At 41.9% G+C, this 19,656-nt stretch overlaps 1 protein-coding gene across 2 annotated transcripts in view; it reads right to left on the bottom strand.

Moving 5' to 3' along the window:
- chchd3a (coiled-coil-helix-coiled-coil-helix domain containing 3a) overlaps window positions 1-19,455 on the bottom strand; it is a 65,146-nt gene extending 45,691 nt beyond the window's left edge. Inside the window, exons 1-5 of one of the 2 annotated variants that reach the window (XM_080051338.1) lie at window positions 19,239-19,455; window positions 17,571-17,852; window positions 16,862-16,970; window positions 10,293-10,386; window positions 733-913 (exon numbers count right to left, since the gene is read on the bottom strand). In XM_080051338.1, the coding sequence (XP_079907464.1) occupies window positions 733-913; window positions 10,293-10,386; window positions 16,862-16,970; window positions 17,571-17,852; window positions 19,239-19,316 (744 nt within the window). In that variant the 5' untranslated portion in view covers window positions 19,317-19,455. The remainder of the gene's footprint in view (window positions 1-732; window positions 914-10,292; window positions 10,387-16,861; window positions 16,971-17,570; window positions 17,853-19,238) is intronic. The other variant, XM_080051339.1, reaches the window with a different exon arrangement.
- Window positions 19,456-19,656: the final 201 nt, after the last annotated feature.

Raw genomic sequence — 19,656 nt, 5'->3', positions numbered from 1 at the left:
TGATCAATAGCATAGGTTTGGAAACAGCAGACGCACTCCGGGGAAATGCTGCTTGTGTGTGTGTGTGTGTGTGTGTGTGTGTGTGTGTGTGTGTGTGTGTGTGTGTGTGTGTGTGTGTGTGTTAAGGAACGCTCATCTGACAATGTTTACAAGGGCAATTTACAGGAAATAAAGAAACAGGCTGCGGAAAAATGAAGGTAGCTTTAGTAATACAGAGGGATGAACAGGCAGAGATGTGAAAGAGGACAAACATATCGAACCGCACGATGTGGATAGAGCAAAGACGGGTTTACTTAGCGATAGTTTTTTCTTTCTTTTAAATGCTCGTGTGTATGTTTGTAGAGTCAACACAGTTAATTCTGTTCTATGAATTACTGCTCACATTGACGCTCTCACACACTCACAGCCCTGATATTTGTCACTGTAACGGGCATGACCCGTCAATTACAGCAAATAGTTTCACTTGTGTCGGCCTGTGTGATAGAACACGAATATGAAGGAATAAAACAGGGCTTGTCTTCATGACAAAATAGCTCTTATCAGCGAGTCCGTTCTTGCAAGGTCAAAAAGTGTAAATGTGCAGTGAGTGTCTGTATCATACTTTGGGCACAGGTTTAATCCATCTGAACATTAATAATATATGAAATTGTTTAGCCAGATAAAAAGGTACAAGGAGATCGTAAAGTTCACATGAAGCTACCATACATAGACGTTGTTTTTGGAAGGACTTACATAGAGTTGGGCGCGGAGCTTCTCGTCTTCGGTGGAGATCCTCTCTCTCAACACGGCCTGCTGCAGGCTCTCAGTGGCCACAGCGCGCTCCACTGACAGGATCCTGGACACCTCGTCATGCACCTGGGACAGAGTATCAGACTGGGCCTGGGCTGATGACCGCGCCCTCTCCGACTCCAGCCTGTGGAGCACCAAACGTTTGACATGATTAATGCAAGTTGTTTAATCCAATTTCTAAAAAATTTTACATGTTTATGATGTACAGAAAACCGTTGCACAACCTAGACTGCCTGGACTCAGGTTATAACAACAACGCAAATTAGGTATATGAAACACGTAAAGGACTATTTGACTCACTATTCTTTCCCAAACAACTATTTTTACAATGCATTATGGGCTAATTACATTCTCAAATCTGTATTTTCAAAATAGAAATCATGTCAACTTAAATTAGTTAGCATGGTCATCTCTTTAAGCACAGAGAGCCTCTCATCACCGATACATGATTAAAAAAAATGTTTTGTTAGGATATTCATGTATCTTCCAAATTATTTAGATTCAATAGTGATTTAACTACCAATTTGTGATAGTGTTTTGACATCTGGTATATATAGTTCTCCAATACTTTATCTATGGAAGCCTTTCCTTGACTATATCTCAGTTCTGAAGGGACCTACTTGACACCTCAAATAACAGTTTGACATTTGACAAAGACCCCTGTATAATAGAGTACTCCATGTTTGTCTTGTTTATCTTTAAATAAAGTGTTAAAAAAAAATGTATGGGGCACCCATAGCTCAGTTGGTAGGGCGTCCCCCCCATGGGCCTCGGCCAGCAGCGGACCCGGGTTCGATTCCAGCCCGAGGTCGTTCTCCGCATGTCACCCCCCTCTCTGCCCCATTTCAACTCTGTCTCTACACTGTCAATAAAGCATAAAAATGCCCAAAAAATATCTTTGAAAAAAAAAAATGTATAGTGTGTAATAACACAAGAAAAATAATGACTCCAGTGAAAAGTGATATAGACAGAGGCAGTATGCTCTCTGCAGACTCAAGACCACCATTTGAACCCTGTCACTGGGTTCTCACTGTTGCCTAGCAACGCACTCCCTTCTGGGCGACAGCGTGCTTGATTGGTGAAGAGGAGGAACGTCCCTGAAACCCTGAAAGTCTTTCGCTGCGAGAAATCAAACAGTGTCGGCAAGGTAATGTAAACACAGAACAGGCAGAAGGGAGTGCATTATGACAGACTGATGGAATACGGCAAGGATCGTAATAAAGTTCTCAGAAAAATTCAAAACAGCCCTGAAAGAAAGCCTTGATGAGGAGTAGGCTACAAACACTGAGAGTGGTGGCGAAACTTGACTGATTTTTTTGACCTATTCTATTCAACAGACAAGGAAACAGTTCAGTATGAAATTCCATCACCATTAAATGAACTGTCTTATCTATGTTGAGCCATCATTTGTAAAATCAATGTCTAATGTATTAATAATCCCTATGGTGGAAAACACTATTGAACCATAACAGGCATTTTTAAATGGGAAATTTAGAATAACAAATTATTTTCAAAGTTGGTCATTTTCGTTTTAATCATGAACACTGAAGTTAAAATGCATGTCTCATTTACAGCCTCATCAGGTTTGTGCATTGCTCATTATGATAGTTTAAGTGCATCATCCCGGTTGTCAAGCGTGTGGTTGGTAACAGGCATAGATAAAGTATCTGGATTTTACCTCCTCTTGGCTCTGTTTTCTCTTAAAATTACAAGCACCCACTCATCCGTCAATGTGACAGGTTTTCATCTTTTATTCCATTTAAAATAAATCTCATTCATACCTCCACTCACCTGTGAATATACCCAACATTTAGACAGTGAGGAATTGTGATGGACATACTCGTCTTAACTGATCCCCATCCCATGTCTTTGGCTTTGAGCAGATGACGGGTGGGTCTAATAAAAATATGTCTGATGTCTTAAAGCTGCCATTTGCCCTGCAACACCACTAAATGTCAGAGAGCAGGGAGAGCAAGGCGGGAGACAGGGGAAGAGAGAAAGAGAGAGAAAGAGAGGGAGGGAGGGAGAGAGAGAGAAAGAGGAAGGTGCGGGAGTGAGTGGTGGCAACATGACATGTTTGGCCCTGAGGAAGTGAAGCAAAGAAGGAGTGAGGCAGAGAGTGGGAGAAAAGAGATGGAGGGAGACGGAGAGAGACCAGCCATGTCCAGTCTCACAGTCCACTGGTCTGCACACGTCAGCACACTCCATCCATCATCTGGCTCCAACTCACACACACACACACACACAGATACACACAGTGAACCTCCTAATGGCCTTTTACAGTCACCATTTCCCTACAGTCCACACCTGCCTGCACCGCTAATGCACCTAAGCTACCTGTACTCAAGAAGCTTAAGGTTGCGTTCCGAATCGCATACTCTTTCTTTTTTCTATTCTACATACTACATTCGACGATAAAAAGAATCTAGTTAGGATGCAGTAGGCATACTATTGGGACATACTTTACTCTCTTATTTCATCATAACATTGCGCCTTGATCTTGCCTCTTACTTTTATATCCGTCGCATCCCTGTTTGTTTTCATATGGAGGCTTCGTCGATGTGACGTCACTTCACGTGCGCAATGGATTGTGGGTCAGAATCGCCCAAATAGGATGCAGTTTTCAACACTAACAATCTTGGCCGCATGAAGTAGGACATCCGGGTACTACTAACCATCCTAAATCTGGCCACAAGAATCGGGACATCCTAAATCTTTTTTCCACATACTATATAGTAGAAAGTATGCGATTCAGAACGCAACCTTAGTTGCTACTACTATGACAGAAGGTACGGTGAACAGGGATTTTAGAAAGTGATAGCCAAAGGATGTCGGCGGTGCTCATGTTGACTAGCATTAGCAATCAGATCTTTTGTAGCATGGAATCTGGAACCTTGTTGTTTGGGGCAAACCTACAATATATTTAATCATCACATAAACAATTGTTATAAAAACACTTAAGTAATGAATTACTGTGGCTAAATAAGCAATTTGCCAAATTAAGAAATGTTGAGTTCATAAGATTTGGATAAATAATTTAAAGTATCTCTGTATTTTGTTAAGGAAGAAATGAACCAATAAGATTTTATTTTTGCCTAAACCAAAACATGTCAAATGTCATGAGGATCAAAAGGAAAAACTGGGACAGGTGAAAGAAAGGGGATCAGGAAAATAAGAGACTTGCAAAAAAAAAAGTCCTTTTACTGACTTCCTCACAACTGCTAACCCAAGCAAAGACTGCTATCACTAGCTGGATGCCATCTATCTGCTTCACCTCTATTGCTTTCCAGTCATTATTGCCCTGTCCCTTGGATATTGGACACATTTTTCATTCCACTGTAGAAGATTGGCACTGGGTAGGAGAGGGCAGCTTTGAGGTGGAGAATGGTTGAGTCAGACACAGATAGAAAAAAGACCTATGAAAGGGGGGAAAAGATATAAGTGGATGATGTTTGGAACCGCACTGGATAGAAAGAGAGGAGAATCTTGGCCCAGTAACCTGTGTTTTTATGGATCAGTGGATCGAGCCTTGAAAACAGAAAGATGGATAGACAGAAGCAGTGAGGTATCATTAATTTTAAAAGGAGTGGGGTGCAAGGGGGTCAGACTGTGTCAGTCTTTCCAGAAAGTAACTATTTACAAGACATGACCTTGAAGGCTGTACATCGGAATACTTCAGTTCTCTTGAAAGTGACGGTGATTAGATCTGTGGCAGTTTACATGAAAAATTCAAAAGGGTGAGTAGCTGATAGGCTGACATTTTGGGTTAAGCAACTATAGTCAGTGGCAAGCTTAACATGTGTGTATGTATGTGCATATGCAGGCTGCCCAATAACAATGATGTGGATGAACGGTCATTACTCAACAGCCAACTCAAATCCATTAGATCGTCTTCACATAATGCTATACATTTAAACAAAAGATGGCATAGATTTAAAGTTACAAAAGACAATTGTGTCTTCTACCTCCTTCATCCTTTTACCTCTTTACCTTCCGTCTCTCTCCTCAGCTCTTGGACGATTAATGCTTCCGGTTGTCTACCTGTCAGCTAACGTTGACAGCTAACAGATGTGTCTCAATACGGTCTTGCCTGGCAGGATGGATTCTGACAGACCTCCATAACAGTGCAGAATCGGGCCAAGTGCCTTGAAACAAAGGCATTTAAAGGCCCAATGCAGTATTGATGTTAGGAATAATGTCGCTGAATACTGCCTATGAATATTTTATGGAGCTATGCACTCTCCCTGACACACACACACACACACACACACACACACACACACACACACAACACCTGACTGTGGGTGCTATGAATTCCTCGAACAGTTAAAATTAAGTGCATAAGAAAGGACAGTGCAGTGAAAAAAATCATTTAGAATGGCCCCCACTCTGCAGACGACACAGAAAAGCTATTTTGTACTCCCTTGTCTCCTTTGCCCAAAACTATGTAGAGATAACTGCAATGTTTCCAGAGCCTACGACCATGCACGTTCACCTCTGTTGTTGTCTTTTCAAATATCATACCGAGCGAATAAAGCTCCCCAACATACAGCTATTTCATAAACTAAAAGATGCTGAGCACATTTTTGATTAACCGAGCAGTAGAAAATAAGTACGGAGGGCCAAATGCTGCATGGCTACCATGGTGCTTTAAACACTGGAATATTAGAAAATAATTCACCTTTTGTGCAGAACTCCCTCCAATTGATTCTATCTGTTCAGTGTAAGACCAGCATGAGTAATAGACAAACCACGGACAGCAGATTTGCTAGGTGACTGGACAGAGTCAATAACCATTACTGTTCTACTGAAAAGGTCAGCAGCAGGCTACAGTACTGCAAAAAATTATGATTTTTTCTCTCTCCAAACAGTTTATTTACTAGTTTGAATATTCTCCCACTTGAAATGGCCTCATTCACCGGATATGGGAGCACTTTAAAAAACAAAATTGACCAGGTGTTACCAAATACATTACATCTGTTTGCACAAGTAGTGAAACATTGAGATGATTACATTACACACAAACACAGATAATCAAAGAGGTACGCAGTGTGAAATGTTCACACCACTGTAGCCTCAGGGCTCAACTGTAGACTGAGGGGGTCTTCCTGATTAGCTGCTACATAGCTCCTAGCTCCTGCAGTAAAAATGTATTGAATTTCATAGTTGTAAATAGTAAATTCAAGTGCAGTGAGAGAGTCTGAAAAAGGGTCTCCATGTCGATGATTCAGACATATTTTTTAAGGATTTTTAAAGAATCATAACTCCCCAAGCACAGTCCTGGTTGAATTCAAGATCTTTTGGTATTTCAATAACCTCACAACTATTCTTACTCTTTAAAACTGAGATGGATGTCTTGTGTTTGTGTTCGTGTATGCATTTAAGAGTGACCAAAAAGATAAAAGAAAATAAACAAAATAGTTTAATATATTTTTTTAATAATAAAAAAAATAACTATAACTATATATACACTCAACAAAAATATAAACGCAACACTTTTGTTTTTGCTCCCATTTTTCATGAGATGGACTTACAGATCTAAAATTCATTCCAGATACACAATTGTACCATTTCTCTCAAACATTGTTCACAAATCTGTCTAAATGTGTGATCGTGAGCACTTCTGCTTTGCTGAGATAATCCATCCCACCTCACAGGTGTGCCACATCAAGATGCTGATCTGACATCATGATTAGTGCACAGGTGTGCCTTAGACTGTCCACAATAAAAGGCCACCCTGAAATGTGCAGTTTTGTCTCACAGCAAAATGCCACTGATGCCACAAGCATTGAGGGAGCGTGCAATTGGCATGCTGACAGCAAGAATGTCAACCAGATCTGTGGCTCGTGCATTGAATGTTCATTTCTCCACCATAAGCCGTCTCCAGCAACTTCGCACAGCCATTGAAGAGGAGTGGACCAACATTCCACAGGCCACAATTGACAATCTGATAAACTCTATGCGAAGAAGATGTGTTGCACTGCATGAGGCAAATGGTTGTCACACCAGATACTGACTGGTTCTGAGTCCCCAGACCCCCAATAAAGCAAAAAAATGCACATTTTAGAGTGGCCTTTTATTGTGGACAGTCTAAGGCACACCTGTGCACTAATCATGATGTCAGATCAGCATCTTGATGTGGCACACCTGTGAGGTGGGATGGATTATCTCAGCAAAGCAGAAGTGCTCACTATCACACATTTAGATAGCCTGGCATTCCCAGACCTGCCACTAGGCGCTGGCAAATTAAATTTGCTGCGCGTGTTGGTCTGGACACGCTCCATTGAAGCTTTATCAAGAAAACCAGAAATCTGGCTGATGGTTTCAATTGGTTCTATCTAATATGGGCGCGCCAGAGCCCTTTATATGGTACTCTGGGGAGGACGTAACCGGATGACGACAGTGACGTGCATGCGACGTCGAAGCCGTGATAGTAAACATCAAAGATCGCTGCGGATATGTTGTGTGAGTTTGAGACTGCTTTGGCCTCGACCCTTAACGATTTGGAAGACGGCACTCAAATCTTTCATTAGCAAGTAAGTGGAATGTTCTGTTTTGCCGACCGACAACGGCAAACGTTTAATTTAACAGTTTAACAGCTGTTCGCTAAACGAACAGGGCTTAATACGTCGCTCTGATTGGTTGTAGTGCTATCCAACTGCGTGCAGTGGCATTTGAAATGCACGAGTAGGAGCCGCCCCTTGAGTTGGAAATTACTATTGATCGTGGCCAGACCCTCTATCGTTCAAGATATCAGGGTCTGGATTTCCAGGCAAACATTTAAACAGATTTGTGAACAATGTTTGAGAGAAATGGTACAATTGTGTATCTGGAATGAATTTTAGATCTTTAAGTCCAACTCATGAAAAATGGGAGCAAAAACAAAAGTGTTGCGTTTATATTTTTGTTGAGTGTATATAATATATACATAAATACAGGCTCGAGTCTATGTCTGTGTCTGACTTGGGAGCAATGAAGAATTTAACAGGCAGCCTGGTTAGCGGGGAGAGAAGACAGAAGGTCAGTGTTCTCACTCAAAAGTCTGACATGCAATTATAATGGCACAAGCCAACACAAGCTGCTTGACTATATACGCTGAAATAATGGGCAAAAGTTTCACAACAACGACTAACCTTTAAAGCGTCGGACACTCAAACACTTGAATTTCGTGTCGAGGGAGATTGAAAGAGAGGGAGGTAAAATGTTGACGTGAAAAACACGGGGAGAAAAATCGAATGAGATATAGAGGAAGAACATTGAGATACAGACATAAGAGACGGCTATACAAGGAATGTGGAGAAAGAGAAAGGAAGGGGGCAGATGAGGGGAACACCTGAGAGAGTAAGCGAGAGAGAAATAGCTGCTTTGAATGGTGATGCAGGAAGAGGAAGGTCGAGGGAGAAGAGGAAGGATGGTGTGAGAGTTTATTTTCCCTCATCCCTCCTTCCCTCTCTCCGAGTGTTTCTCTTAGTGGTTCTGCTCGGATGCCTCACAGAGAGGCGGGAAGGGGCAAATCTACTCCCTGCAGCCGCTCCTTGCTACAAATTAGTTTAGGCTGCACCAAATGAGTTCCTCATAGAGCCTTCCTTCATTTCTACCAAATGCTAAACATACAAAGCCAGATCTCAGGGGTTCAAGCATGGCCCCTCAAGCCAAACCGAATAAAGACTACCTCGGACTAAACAACGCTACTTCTAGAAAATTCCGTAGATCTGTGTGCCTATGAAGCACTACTAGATAGTATGATACTTCCATTCTATCCTAAGTTTGGAAATAATGAGAGACACATTTTAAAACAGGCAAACTGCAGGGGCAATTTTTGTTGAGGTTGAACATGACCTTGAGATGTTGGCCTCATGTATCTCATGTGTGTGTCTACATGTATGCGTGTTCATTCGCAATGACCTGAGGGCTTCACATATTCTTCCTATTCTCTGTGTTCAAGCTGTGCAGTTGTATCACTGCAGGGTTCTAGAACTAGTGAGGCACTGTGCAGTCCTTGTTAGCTGAGCTTTGATACACACACACACACACATATCTGACCTCTTAGTTATTTTGCTGAAATAGCTATCCAGTGTCCTTGCTTAAAATGTTCAACACAGCTATGGCCACAATCACTGTCTGTGCCTCATTTGCCTTCAACAACCAAACACTCCATGTAATTATTGCCTGCACTGTGAAAAGGTGAACTAGCCTATACCATTACAATGGTTTGACAGGCTCATCTATTCCAATTGAAATAAATCATCGGTCACCTTTACCTGCCATAACATCAAATTAATAGAAAAGCTAAACTGTGGTGATACAAAAGCAGAGTATGGCCTTGCGAATGGCAAGAAGGGCTAGTTAAAATGAATTCCAAACATTGTGATGTGGTGAAAAGTCTTGCTTTGGGTCTGTTCTGCAGAAACATGCCAAGACAAAAAAACACAATTTGAATAATGTGCTAAACCAAAAAAGTTAAAACAAACGGCACACAAGGCAACATTAAACATTTGTATCTGCAGTCTGTCTAACGGTAATGGTTTATTTACCATTTCATGTTTAGTTAAGTCTCAAGTGTAAACACAGCCCATGCCAAGCACCGAGAAAAATTGAGGGATGAAAGCCATTATTTGCAAGGAGGGCATCATTTTTGAAGTACTTACTCCTCTGAAAAGACATCAATAAGTGATCCTCAGTAAGCAGTTACATCAAAAAAATCTATAAACAAATGATTTTGAAGAACCCACTTGTTTTTCTCTCTCCTTGAATGAGCCTCAAAAACTACGGTTAATATTTGGCTAAGACTACCTCCTACTGGTTATGTGAATGTGTCCCCCCCCCCCATGCAGTACAATTGTGTGTTGTTTAGTGGCTAATAACACTTTTTCACATTCAGCAGGGTCTGCTGGAGATCATCCAGGCCTATTGAGGGGGGGGGGGGGGGGGGCTGATTATCGGACATTATGGCATGTGCACCTGCTTCTTTAGGGTCAGAAAAGGAGGAGAAGAGAAGAGAAATGTACTCCTAACACGAAGAGTATATTTTCTTCATCAGGCAGGGCTAATGTATCACCCACTCAACACCCAGGAAATTACCTTAGCATGGCGCCCTCCTTTCTCCGGCATGATTAATTGATCCGGTGAGAACAAGAGAAGGAGAGGAGAAGAATAGATAGAGGAGGAAAAAAAGTGCTGATGTGCTTTCGGAGGAGAGGTGGATTGGAAGCACAGTGGGGATCGGAAAGACTGGTGCTGACCTTTTTGACTATTAATGAAAGAGGGAAACGGTCACATCCGAAAATGTCTTGGGTCTATAATGAAATCTCAGAACAGGAATTGACACTAGCGCGGCAAACCCCGGTTCAATCTATCATGATGCAAAGGAGGGAGGAAGGTGGGGGGGGGAGAGCTAAAGGGAAGGAGATTCTGGGATTTTTGACTTTCAGAAAAAACAAGAATAGAAATTTCAACTCCAAAGCTCTGTCTGTGTTTGGGTGTGCGTGTGTGTCTGTCCTAACCAGTTTTGCAGGTCTTGCTCTGCCTTGGCCCGGTCCTGCTCCATGTCTTTATACAGTTCGTCTGTGATCTTCTTCCTCAGGGCATCTTCATCAACTGAAAAGGGAGAGAGACAGTTAGAGAGAGATGTTCGTAACTACGCAGCTGTTGTTTGCTGTCAGACATATTGTGCCTTTGTTCGGACACTGAATAGAGTCAGAGTGTCTAAAGGAGAAAAGAAGGGAAGGATGGAATGAGACCTGCCAGGTGTTTGAAAATCTGCATTAAATAAAAAGAAATGAATAGTTCATAATGAACCTTCCAACAACAACAACGGTACAATGAAAACAATACTACTATGATCTGGGTTGTTACTAGAGCTGAAACTATTGTCTCTTTAATCATGTAGACGATCAACAGAAAAATAACAGGCGGCTGTTTTGATCATCAATTAATCATTTAAATCGTTTTTTATGCAAAAATGCTAAACATTCCTCTGTTTGTAGAGTTAAATGTGTTCTCTCTCTGTGCTCTCTGCGAGTGTAGCCATGTGAGACACAAATCTTAGCCCTCAGGCTGCCATGCTATATACTTTATTGTTTGTGCTTGTGTGGGTGTCAATAGAAGCAAGGCCCCAAGGTATTAAAGCATAATATCACACCGACACAACACACAAACAAACAAAAAAGCCTATACAGCTTAAACACACGGCCACAAAGAGACACACACATCCTACATCCTCCACACCACCCTGTCTACATATATATATATTCATGTCAGGGACGTCATACATGTATGATTCCATGTCTCCGCCGCTCTATCTTGGCAGGTAATTAAGCATGAAAGTAAAGATGCCAGCCCTCGACCGGGGCCAAAACGTGCTCTGAAGACAGAAGTGCCATGCGGTGTGCTGCGGCGCTGCAGTGACAGGTCTGAGTGTGTCAGGATTACTCTCCCACTGCATTAGTTAGATGGGATAATCCCTATTGTCAGAGTCAATTATTACCTGGAAAAAGCAGGCCAGTGGATGTGGATGTGGACACACACACACACACACACACACACTAATTCCTGATTTAAATGTTAGGCTAAATACTTTATTTTTGGATTGGAACACAAACACACAACTGAAAAAGTGAACACACAAACCAAAGACAAAATAAAATAAACAATTAACAAGGCGTACTCTACTTAACAGGTTTCTAAGGACATTGTTAAAATAAAAAGGTAAAGAATACTGCAGAATCATTTCTTTATTGAAAACAATGATAGTCATTCTCATCCATTCACAGTAAGTTCATATTTACCCCGGAAATTATATTTTTGTCATTACAGAAAGAGCTCAGTGCCTCCTATGTACTTTGCTCTATGAAGAATGAAATAAAGTTCCACTTGTTATGTCACTCATTAAATACAGCAAATTCCAAATTATAAATATTTGCAGTTGTGAGAAAGTCCTGCTTAAAGCCACAAAACCAGAATGAAGTTAACCTGATCTTTTCTCTGATTTCCAACACGTTTTCTTCTCAAACCGCACATAACAAGAACTCCCAGAACTCACGACAACTATTTTCTACAGTAGAGAATGAATAAGCGTCAGGTAGAGGGGAGGTTTAGCATGACAGGGGCTTCAGAAGAAACAGCAGTGCAAACAGAGGTGGCGACAGACAGTTTGACAACTTTTCGTCACACAGTGCATTCTCAAAGACAGAGACCGTTTTCATATACTGTCCGGGGCGTGACGAAAGAATATCCATCTTGGCTGACAGCACTCACAAGCCCGATTGATCCACCTCAAAAAAGGAGAGCCTAATTACAAGTATGGAAAGAACTCCGACAGAAACCAGACCACCTATAGGGCTAACATCCTGACAGCTCTATAGAATTATTTTGTGTCTTTAAGCTAATTGTTTTGGTTTCATGGCCAGCTGATTGACAGTTTTGTTCAGTCTTTGCACCATTTATCTTTTATTACCTTAGGAGTAATAAAAGATAAATGATATAAATGAGAGTGAATATTGGACTTGCATTCACCAATGACTCCAAATACTGTAACTGTTGCTCAATGTGTGCTGCCTGCATGTGAAAATTGGCAACTCTAAATCATTCTTCAAATACAAATTTCAATCATTTTCTGAACTGACTACATAGTTCTAAGTGAAATATATAACCATTCCCTGTACTTGCTATATCATCACATCCACATTTCTGTAATACCTTATCTTCTGAAGGCCATTCCCTAAGCAACGTGACATTAAGTTGAAAATTGTGATGTTTCATTTTTTTCAATATTTCCAACACCTCAGGTAAAAAGCCCCTTTTTTAGGCATTTCTTCCAACTCACAACAACAAAGCCGTAGTGAAACCCAAGCTAATGTTGCCCCTCTCCATGATGAAACTTGTGATCATGAGTACAAACAGTACTTCAGCTTTCGACTGCTTTGAAACTAGCAGCAGTAGAACAGTGCAGAAATCCCTTTGATCGAAAGTCCTCAATTACTTACTATTCCCTCCAAAGATCTTCAGTGACTACGCTGTTATTGACGACAAACTCTAGTGGCACTTTAAATCAGAGGTTGAGCCCTGTCGTTATGACATTTTTCCATCGGGTAATTGGCATTTCTATATCAACTGCCCTTTAAAATATCTTACACTTGCATTGACAATATAGACCCTTTAGCACAATGAAAAGGACATATTTTTCCTCCAAGTTTAGGCAAGCCCATGCAAAGCAACCTCCTCATTTATCACCCACAATCCTCTCCAGGCCTGCAGAGTGAGGCTTCAGATAGCGAGCAGGCCTGAAGGGTCAGCCAGAGAACAGGTTCTGATATGATAAACACTGTCTGGGGTCCTTGAGGGAGGGCTGGTTAGGGTCAGAGACAATTCCAGATCGACAGAGCCCGTGTCAATCCTGAGTAGGACATGTAAATGTTAAAAAGATTAAAAACTCATCATCTTTTTTTTTTTTTTTTTTTAGACATGTCTCCCTCCTTTCCTCTCCCGCCAATCGCTAAACCCTCTAGAAGAAGAAGAAGAAAACCCATAGAGGAGGAGATGCGGCTGAGCACGGGCTATTGGCGCTGGAGATAATAGACGAAGGCAAATTGCGTTTCTCATCAGAAGTTTCATTAACCCCGGGACCCGCGTGGAGGGCATAATCTGTAACATTACCACTTCCTCACGTTTCTAGCTGGCGCGTAGTCGAGATGGCACGCTACCTTCCGCTTGTGTTATAAACAGAAAAAGGAGAAGAAAAAAAAAGAAAAAGCGCCGAGAGCAAGCTTCCAGCAGGTTCCATTTCTGATTTGCTTGTATTCACACACTTTTTTTCCTGTTAATTCAATCTCACAAGATGAAGTAGGATCTCACTGATAACAAGAAAAAAATCTGTTTCAAAAAGGAAAGGGATATTCTCATTTACAAGTTTCACACTAGCATGTATGCACACACACACACCAAGTCACTCACATTTTATCCATTTTTTTTTTTCTCGTCTATCTACCGTTTTCTCCATACTCCGTGCTGCACCTGGGAGACATCTTTAAGCAGGCTATTAGTCCGGCGCAGTGTGTGGGCTATGGTGTATGAATATTTATGGCACATTGGAGAAGGTGTAGGAGGTTCAACCTTGACTATGGTGTAATCAGCGCACATTCTGACTGGGGCCATGATTTAGAGACAGCTGACCTGCTGAGAGCCTCACTCGATAGCCAACTCTCGTGGACACACATAATCAATGCCCGCCTCATTAAGGCCTTACCCTTTCAGGATTGGGCTGAACTTTGCAACTTTTTTTTAACGAGATTCACATTCACATTCATTGTGACATTTTTTTTTGCTGTTCCTTAAAAAAACCATACCTGATCCATCATCTTGGGTTTCTTTTTTACCATACATTATACATGGTGAGCCTGGTACAAATTAAGCTGTGAGGTGACCTTGCAAGGATAGTATATACAAAATACCTAAGTATGCCAACAGATATCATTGTAAGTACGGTAAACATAAGGGCCAATGCATGACATGAACAAAACTGGAAAATCGCGATAATATCATTCAAATACAGCCGTGTCAAACACACATTCACAATCAACAACACTGCAGATGTACTGTGCATATAAAGAGAAGAAGGAGAGAAAGAAAGTTCTCTTAGCGGTTTTTTCTCCCCTATTTTCTCCTGGAAGACCTCTGCCACTTCTCAAGCTTTCCATCAGTCTTTCTTTTTCAGCCATGGTCAAGGATGGACATTGAAAAGACATAGCAATGACAACCCAAATGTTCTCTGACAGAAACATGTGGAACCTACATTTATATTGGACCACTTGAGGAGGAAAAAGTTCTGTACATTTTGTAATCCTTCACGGACACCATGTGCCACGAGAAGTAGCCCCGTAACTACACTCAAAAAATTCACATCTTGTTCCAAAATAAAGTGAGATATTGTTGTATTAATCATTATTAGCAAATTAGCATGTACTTTTATTAACTACTAATGTTCCCAGAAAGAAAAAGACAAGAGGGTCACACACACAAAACTCAGTGTCATATCGCCGACAGCTCTAGGTCCAAATCAAAATGTAACACACATACAGACGCACGCCCACCACCTCCTTCCCCTTAATGAGGCCTGGTGGTTTGTTGTGTGAAACTGCGGAGGTGTCGTTTTAATCACTGGAGTCAGTGCGGCGTGGCATAAGTTGGCCCTTTTTTAATTAGCATACTGATTGAGCACAGTCAAGGATGGGGAAGCCTGCCCATACCCTGGATGCCACCCTCTGAAGGAAAAAGCAGCCCCCGCGTCCTGCTCTGAACTGTGTAATGAACAGGTAACATTCAAATGTCCTCTGCCGGATATGTCAAGAGAAAAAAGGGGGTCGCCACACCGAAGTCACAATAAGGCTAAAACAAACTTTTCTATGTGTGAAAAAGGAAAAAGTGGAAACTAACTGAAAACACACAATATATTGACATATGAAGGTAATTAAATATATAACATAATAGGTTATAAACCTTATAAGCTTGTTATGACAAAACATTATAGTTGCATACAACTACATCCAAAAGACATAGAATAACTTTACCATTTATTTCGAGTTGTGTATCTGGTCATCTGGTGTAGGTACGTTTCAGGGGGAAAAAATATTCTTTTAGGTCTGTTTTTGGTCTCCAACCAATCCAGATGGCCATCTGGATGCTATGTGGCTAAATGCTCCCTATGTTCAACAGCTAGTTGACAAACATTGTGTGCCTGCTGTTTGTGACTGGACAAGTAGTGTGTGATGGGTTTTTAGACCTGGAAACCAACACATATGAACACATACATAAGTCCTGTCCTCCTCATATAATCCATTGTCTAAATTAAAATATTTATTATAGCTGCTCTGATGAAGGAGGAGTAATAGAACATGGATACAATTATCCGAAATTAAGAAGACTGCTGAGTTTAGCCTCACTATGTGTGAAAGAGAAGGGTTGTGGTGACAGCTAGAGCTCCACAGTAAAGGGCCACTAATTACAGCATCGATGTATTAACACCATTACAAGAAAGAATTAATCATTTCATTAAAAGTTAGGGGATGGCGATAAATCATAAAACGACGGAGGGTATTGTGAGGCCCATTTTTTAAAATGAAGACTAATTATGAATGGCAAGAGAACTTGGGAGACGAAAAGCTTAAGAAGGCTCCAAGTAAACACCCACACAATAAACATCATTAAAATTCAATGCAGCTGACTTTAAATTAATCCACGGACAGGTCGCTCCCTCATTACCTTTGCCTTTTGATTAAGCATTCTACTGAAGGAGCGCGCCAGGATGAAATGAGCCATTACAGAGGAGGACGACACATTTCTTCAGGTTTCATAAATGAAGGTCGCCCAAGCCTCTTGTTGGAGGAAAGAGAAACGCAGTTTGTCCGGATGCGTCATAGGTGAAAAATCACAACTTGACGAAAACCAGCAAAAATGAAGTGGACATTTCGAGATTTAAAAATGTTTCTGGTCTTGAACTCAACTGTATTAAAGATAGAGTGTGTAACTTTGGTTGCCTCCATGAGGAATTCTGAGGAATTACAACAACACTGCTGGCACATTTACATGAGGTAAGCCTTCGTTGATCGCGCATGGATTCTTTTCCGTCTGCTGTTCATCAAGATTTTTGTGGGCGCTTCTTGAGCTCATGTGCCAGTCTCAGGGGGCGACACTAGTTCGAAAACTCTGCCATACTGAAAAATACAGAGAGACTTTTTTGTGCAGCTGAAATGCTTATTCAACTTTGTGTCAACTCATCCAGAGATGGCTTTAATGTAACCTACACTCATTTATATGAAAAAGTCCCGCACTATAGCTTTAACTTTGAAAGGAAATTCTTCCTCAAACAAATACTCCATCCTGCATACGAAGAGGGATCTCGCTAAGCTGGTTTAGGCCTCGTCACCATTGATCAACTTGACCACCGGAACATTGCACAGTCTCAATACCGTATTACTGAACAACATATATCATAAAGCAAAATACTTTTACCGACTTTTTCCCAATCGCCATCTGTTTCTTAAAATGCATTACAAATACAGTGTTTTCATGAACTCACCAGCTGGTGCAGCAGGAGGTGGTGGTGAACTTGACTCTGGCACTACCACTGGCTCTACCACTGGCTCGGGGACAGGAGCGGGGATTACCGGTGGCGGCTCCACTTTGGGCTGAGGAGGAGGTGCAACTGGTTCACACGGAGCAGTAAACTCAGGCAGGGAGGGAAGCGTGGCAAGCGGCTCAGCAGCAGGCTGCGGGGACAACATGGCGTCCCCTGAGGGTATTGGTGGCAGGACGGTGACAGGTTCGAAAACGAGAGGGGAAGAGAGCTGAGGTTCTGGTTCGGTGAAACGGGGAGCAGTGATTGGCTCAATCTGGACAGAGGGAGGAGGAGGAGGAATAGGAGCTGGCATGGGTTCAGCTAAACACGGGGGAGCAATGGGTTCAATTAAGGGAGGAGGAGATTGGTCGATTACAAGGGAAGGAGGAAGAGCAAGCGGAGCAATGGCCTCCACCACCGCCGGAGTCTGGCAGGGAGCAGGGATCAGGGGAGCAACTTCAGCGGGAGGAGGAGGAGGGGGAGGAGGAGAAGGAGGAGAAGGAGGGAGGGATGTAGGCAAAATGACCGGCTCAAAAGCAGCGGGAGCAAGAGTAGTAGGAGGAGGAGGAGATGCCACCACAGGCTCAAAAGCAGGAGTAGCGACAGTGTTACCAGCGGCTGCGGGCATTGTCGGCAGCACCATGTCAATGATGGTGGGTGCTGCTACTACTACCTGTTCTGTGGGAGGTGGAGGTTGAGGAATAGGAGGTGGAGGTGCAGCCACAGTCTCCAGGGCTGGTGGAGGTGCGACAGGTTCTACAACAGGAGGAGGGGTGGGAGGAGGAGGCAGGCTGGTGATGGGGTCGGATGGGGGAGGAGGAGATACTGGCGTCAGGAGTGGAGGGGGGGCAGTGAAGAGAGGCGCCATGGCAGGATGAACGGTGGGAGGGGCATGTCGAAGTTTGGGGAGATCAATAGGTTCCTTCATGCGGTTGATGACATTCTCGGAAAGCTGCAAAAAGGAGAGCAGAAGAAAAAGGGTTAAAGGGTTGCAGATAACGTATTAAACAACACGTTGTAGCTTTCATTGTCAGTTTGCTTTGTTTACAGATTTAACAAACAAGACACAGAATGTTATTGTAAGTAAGTGAGCTGAATGTATTTGTAAATTTGGACAGAGCCAGGCCAAAGCTGTTGAGTCTTTATGCTAAACTAGTCATCTCTCAACTTTAGCTTCACACTTCACAGATAGAAGGAAGGACATTTCCAACATTGTTCTCCTGTTGAAAACTATCTTAACCTTGTGTTTATCTTGAGAAGACAAGGATTGCATCACTGGCACAAACAAGATTACACTTCACTGAAAGATAACATTAGCCTCGCTTTGTCGGCTAGCCAAACAAGTAATAATAGACAGAGCCGTGCCATCTAAAGCCTTTATCTGATCGACCAAAGCCTCTCTCAATCTTTATTTAACCTCAGCTGGCAGTGGCACATACAGAAAGAACAACTATGTGTGGCTACCACCTGATGAAAGAAACCATTTTAAATAGCCACCCACTTCAACACAATGTAGATGCATTCACCATTTAAACAAAAAACTCCCAAAGGAAAACATTATGTCATATCCAGGGTTCCTACAGCCTAATGCAAGTTAGATTTAAGACTTTTCAAATGCCACTCTGAATAAAATGAAAGACCCATTTCCCAAAAAGCTAAACTTTAGAGAGGAATGTCATCAATTACTTCGGGAAAGGGACGGTTTGCATAAAACCTGCCTTATTTGTTCCAGTGAAAAAAGTAAGTTGGTCTACCTCATAAGTTGAAAAATATCTTTCACAAGGTAAAAACATAGTTTGTAGATTATTATAGATTGTTTTCTGATCCCCCATGTTTTAGCATTTGGAATACTTTTGAAACATTGATTTCAAACATATTGATACCAATAAAGAGTTAAGATTTTTAAAGGATATGTAGAAACCATGATCAAGAATGCAACAGCCTGTCAAATGACAGCCAGCTACATGCCCGCCTTGAGTGACAGGCAGCTGAGCACGAGGCTAATGACGTCAACGTCAACATTGCCACAAGGACATTAGAAACTTAACTGAGTCCAAACCTCATAATATTAACACTATATGTTGCTCCATAGTACACGAATGTAATATTCTATGTTCATCTACTAATGTGTTGCTGTGAGAAATGAATGAAAACCAGGCTGCGAAGATAGCAACTTAGCATAGCTGCATTTTACAAACCATATAACGCTCTTGCTGCTGGCATATTTTTTACGATACAGCCAGCTCAATACACAATTGTCATGACTGAAGGTGCTTTAAGGCATTCATAAAGCATATGTCTTGTTAACAAATAAGCAGGTTTGTATACTGTCACTTACCCGTATGCCCTTCACCACTGTTATGTTCTCGTTCTCGTCTGACTCGAACGACACGCGGCGGGTGTTGTTTGCTCCCATAGTGAGACCGCAGGCTGTCACTTGTATTTCAATTATCTACATGTAATGTGGAAGACCAGCATCCGTTTTTATTTGTTTTTTATTGCAGTCTACTTTCTTTAGAGCTAACCGGGGCCCACACGCCACTGCTTTTTCGAACTTCCCTAGCATGACGTACGTACAAGAACGTGAGAGTTCATTGGACAGAAGCTTCACTGTCAATGCAACAGCAATTTTCATTGGTTGATTGTTCGCAAGAGGCAGAGCGTGTGTGTGACAGCCATAATAGGTCAATGGTGACAGCTCTGTCTGACTTTTTACAGAGAGAGAAAGAAAGAAAGAAAGAAAGAAAGAAAGAAAG

Source organism: Ammodytes marinus (assembly GCF_949987685.1).
Source record: "Ammodytes marinus genome assembly, chromosome: 22".
Lineage (NCBI taxonomy): Eukaryota > Metazoa > Chordata > Actinopteri > Uranoscopiformes > Ammodytidae > Ammodytes > Ammodytes marinus.
The sequence above is the reverse complement of the archived record's forward strand: the minus strand, read 5'-3'. Positions and strand labels throughout refer to the sequence as shown.